The sequence below is a fragment of the Hordeum vulgare genome, chromosome 2H, assembly GCF_904849725.1.
Source record: "Hordeum vulgare subsp. vulgare chromosome 2H, MorexV3_pseudomolecules_assembly, whole genome shotgun sequence".
Lineage (NCBI taxonomy): Eukaryota > Viridiplantae > Streptophyta > Magnoliopsida > Poales > Poaceae > Hordeum > Hordeum vulgare.
The window spans coordinates 17,142,516-17,146,589 of record NC_058519.1 but is presented as its reverse complement, the minus strand read 5'-3'; the positions used below and the strand labels follow the sequence as shown (position 1 = coordinate 17,146,589).

At 48.5% G+C, this 4,074-nt stretch overlaps 1 protein-coding gene across 1 annotated transcript; it reads left to right on the top strand.

Moving 5' to 3' along the window:
- The first annotated feature begins 888 nt into the window (after positions 1 to 888).
- LOC123429244 (probable L-ascorbate peroxidase 3, peroxisomal) lies at positions 889 to 2,859 on the top strand. The gene is made up of 8 exons (XM_045113299.1): positions 889 to 1,118; positions 1,218 to 1,342; positions 1,423 to 1,538; positions 1,634 to 1,682; positions 1,873 to 1,955; positions 2,049 to 2,128; positions 2,254 to 2,356; positions 2,441 to 2,859. The coding sequence occupies exons 1-8, from the start codon at positions 997 to 999 to the stop codon at positions 2,648 to 2,650; spliced, it is 888 nt and encodes a 295-aa protein (XP_044969234.1). The 5' UTR covers positions 889 to 996; the 3' UTR covers positions 2,651 to 2,859.
- The last annotated feature ends 1,215 nt before the right edge of the window (positions 2,860 to 4,074 follow it).

Here is a 4,074-nt window from a genome sequence, read left to right as displayed (position 1 = left end):
TATATTGGAGCAGAAGCGTGCTGGTGTCGACGGCGACGACGGGATAGGCAACCCGATCTTAGACCGGAAACCAAAAAGGAAGAACGCCGATGAAGAGACTGGCAAAAGAGAGAAAAACTCGGATCAAGAGATCCTAAAAAGACTCTCTAGGACAGTCAGTCAATAAGACCGGCAGACGAACCCTATGTACGAACGACGAGGGCCCCGGCGGCGGTCATGGAGGCCGACCGCCCCAAGGACGACGCGTGGGGTGGAAGCGGTGGCGACGGCTAGGTCAAGGAACTTGCGGCAGATACCATGTTAGAAAGGAGAGAAGGATTGATAGAATAGTTGTTTATTGCTTGAACTTTATGGACATATATATAGGACAAGCCAAGCGAGAATACTTCTAGTTTATCTGAAAATCACAATACTCAACAATTTACACAAAATCCAGGTCGGACGAAACTAAGGGCCAGTTCTTTTGCTGGCTTCTAGAATAAGCTGAAATAAGCTACCTCTACCGAGCTTATTCTAGAAGCTCTATCAAATTTATTTATTTAAAAGTCTATTAATTAAGACTTAACTAATAGGCTTTTAAGAAAAAATTGATTGGGCTTTTAAAATAAGCTGCAGAATAGGATGCACCTTATTCTAGAACCTCAAAAAAGCCAGCAGAAGAACTGGCCCTCTAGTGAGGAGAAACTAATAGAAAGCTCTCCGCTGCCGTGCACTAATGAACCGCGGGAATCACTTGATCAACATCGACATGGCAAAGCTGTTGCTTTCATCTAGAGAGATCCCATGCTTTCTCCACACCTCTACTCCACTCCGTTCCATTCCATTCCATTCCTTCCTTTCCCTCCTTCCTTTCTTCCTTTTCTTCTCCCCGTCTGCTACAAAACCCCGCGTTGCCCTTCCCCTGCTCCAAACCAGAGCTCCTCTGTTCCGTGCCGGCTCCTCTCCACCTCCCAGCCATCAAGAAAGAAGCCGGAGAAAGGCACGCGTTGGGTGACCATGTCGTCGGCGACAGGGCCGGTGGTGGACGCCGAGTACGTGGCCGAGATCGAGAGGGCGCGCCGCGACCTCCGCGCGCTCATCGCCAGCAAGAGCTGCGCCCCCATCATGCTCCGCCTCGCGTGAGTTCCTCACCGCCACCTCTCGTTTCAGCAATGCGTGCCGTGTTATCATGCATTTTGTAGCTTAACGACGGCCGACGGCGATGATGGTACGTGCAGGTGGCATGACGCCGGCACCTACGACAAGGACACCAACACGGGAGGCCCCGACGGCTCCATCAGGTTCCCGGAGGAGCTCGGCCACGCCGCCAATGCAGGCCTCAAGATCGCCGTCGACCTTCTAGGTCAGCACTGTCAGATTTTGTTTCTAATCCAGTTAGGCCTGTCTAACTGAATATAAACATGCCGAATACCTGTGTTGCAGACCCGATTAAGCAGAAGCATCCCAAGATCACGCATGCGGACCTGTACCAGCTCGCCGGAGTTGTGGCCGTCGAGGTCACCGGTGGACCAACCATAGATTTCGTTCCTGGCAGGAGGGTAAGTTCATGAAATCCGCAGCAAACATTTACTTAACTCTATTGTCGGCAAAAACAAAAACAACAGTTCATTACCGTAGCAACCGTGTATTGCAGGATTCTTCAGGTTCCGTGGAGGAAGGGCGCTTGCCAGATGCTAAGCAAGGTAACCAGCTTTACGAATATCAAGATTCTAGTGACACAATGTTTTCCTTCGTGAATCAAATGTGGGATGCAACCCAAATATATAACAGTTCCAACTAATGCGCTTGAAGTATAGTTTGCTTTCACCAGTCAGTCATGGGCTTAAAGAGACAGGAGCACTGAAAATTGCTTCTGTTTTATCATGTGACTAGGTGCTTCACACCTTAGGGAAGTCTTCTACCGAATGGGCTTGACCGACAAGGACATAGTAGCACTCTCGGGTGGCCATACTCTGGTACTAATATCTCAACGCCTTATTTCTCATATTGAGAGAATTATTCATAAGTCATGATTCATATTCTTGTTTTGCAATGTACATTATTTTTAGGGGAAAGCTCGTCCGGATAGATCGGGATTCGACGGAGCTTGGACAAAAGATCCTTTGAAGTTCGACAACTCCTACTTCGTGTAAGCACAATTACACTACGGTCGTAGATTGCACACTGGCTTAAGATTATATATAGCTGTAATGTCATCAGCTCAGAACAACCTTGTCACTGCTGGACTTCATCTTCTGTATATGCTGCCTGCAGTGAGCTTCTGAAGGGGGACTCCAATGGGCTCCTGAAGCTGCCTACAGACAAGGTTCTGGTGGAGGATACCGAATTTCATCCCTTCGTCGAATTATATGCAAAGGTAGAACAGAAATGAATTCATAATTTCTCCAGTCTATGTGCTAAAATTCATCATTCTGCTTGTTGGAAATTATGTTTCACGCAGGATGAGGACGCGTTCTTCAGGGACTATGCAGAGGCGCACAAGAAGCTTTCTGAGCTCGGGTTCACGCCTTCTCGTGCTACTCTACTGGCGTGGAGATGCAGAGACAAAGCAAAGAGGGTTGCCACGAGAACTACCGCTGTCTTCGCAGTTGCGGTTGCCGTCATCGCCTGCGCTTACATCTGTGAATCCAAGAGGAGGCTCAGTGGTTAACTTGAAAGCATCATGTACAGATAACTGCAAATTTAGTAATGGGTTCTGAAGAACAAAGTTAAATCATACATTCAGATGTTGTGCAATCGTATTTGTAACTAATGTGCTGATACAGTGATGAGAATGTGTGCCACTATGTATCATCTATGTAAGACTGTGAAGTTGTACAAACAGTGAAATAAGGAAAATTACAGTGTGGTTGCCGATCATGGAAGTTTCTATGAGAGTTCCTTGGAGTACTCAAGCGGTAGAAATAATCTTTGCCAACGACTAGCCGTCGTTTCATGACCCGGTGATTCTAACAATGTTTTGGTGAGTACTGTCGGGGATTTTAGGGGGATAGTTTCAGAGCAATGATAAGCGACACGATCGACAACCACTGTAATCTTTGGCAATGAATAATCCAGTAATCTTTCTCAAGTTCTCAAGTGGGTATTTTGGGGGATTTTAGGGGGGCAGTTTCAAAGCAAGGGAGGAGAAGACCTCGCATGAAAAGTAAAGAGAAGGTAGTAGGTAGATTAGGGTTTCATTTCCTGAGAATATTTCCATGGTGGCGGTTTATATCGAGCCGGCAGCAGAAGCACGGTAAAAAGCAGGTAAAATAACAGATGGAAATGATAAGTGGTGAAAAGCTACGGTTCAATTAGACAGTCTTGAGAGGACTACAATGTAGCCTAGTGGCCAGAGTTCGAACCCTTAGGCCAACTAAAACGTGTGACCCCATCTTATCCGAGTGCGTCCGTTTGGGGTAGAATGGACGAATAGCGCGATCCAACGCGCGTACCCAAACGAACAAATGTCCGGATTTCGTCTGTTTTTGACCCATCCCTGGCCCAAACATGCGCCGAGTTTTGAGGAAACGGACATCGCGCGGACACGCTCACCGCACACCCTTGTCCGCCCGTGGCCCGCGTGTCGGGGACACAAGTGTTGGGGAACGTCGCATGGGAAACAAAAAAATTTCCTACGCGCACGAAGACCTATCATGGTGATGTCCATCTACGAGAGGGGATATTCGATCTACGTACCCTTGTAGATTGCACAGCAGAAGCGTTAGTGAACGCGGTTGATGTAGTGGAACGTCCTCACGTCCCTCGATCTGCCCCGCGAACCGTCCCTCGATCAGTCCCACGATCTAGTGCCGAACGGACGGCACCTCCGCGTTCAGCACACGTACAGCTCGACGATGATCTCGGCCTTCTTGATCCAGCAAGAGAGACGAGAGGTAGATGAGTTCTCCGGCAGCGTGACGGCGCTCCGGAGGTTGGTGGTGATCTAATCTCAGCAGGGCTCCGCCCGAGCTCCGCAGAAACGTGATCTAGAGGTAAAACCGTGGAGATATGTGGTCGGTCTGCCGTGGCAAAGTTCTCTCAAACCAGCCCTAAAACCTACGTATATATAGGGGGAAGAGGGGGAGCCTTGCC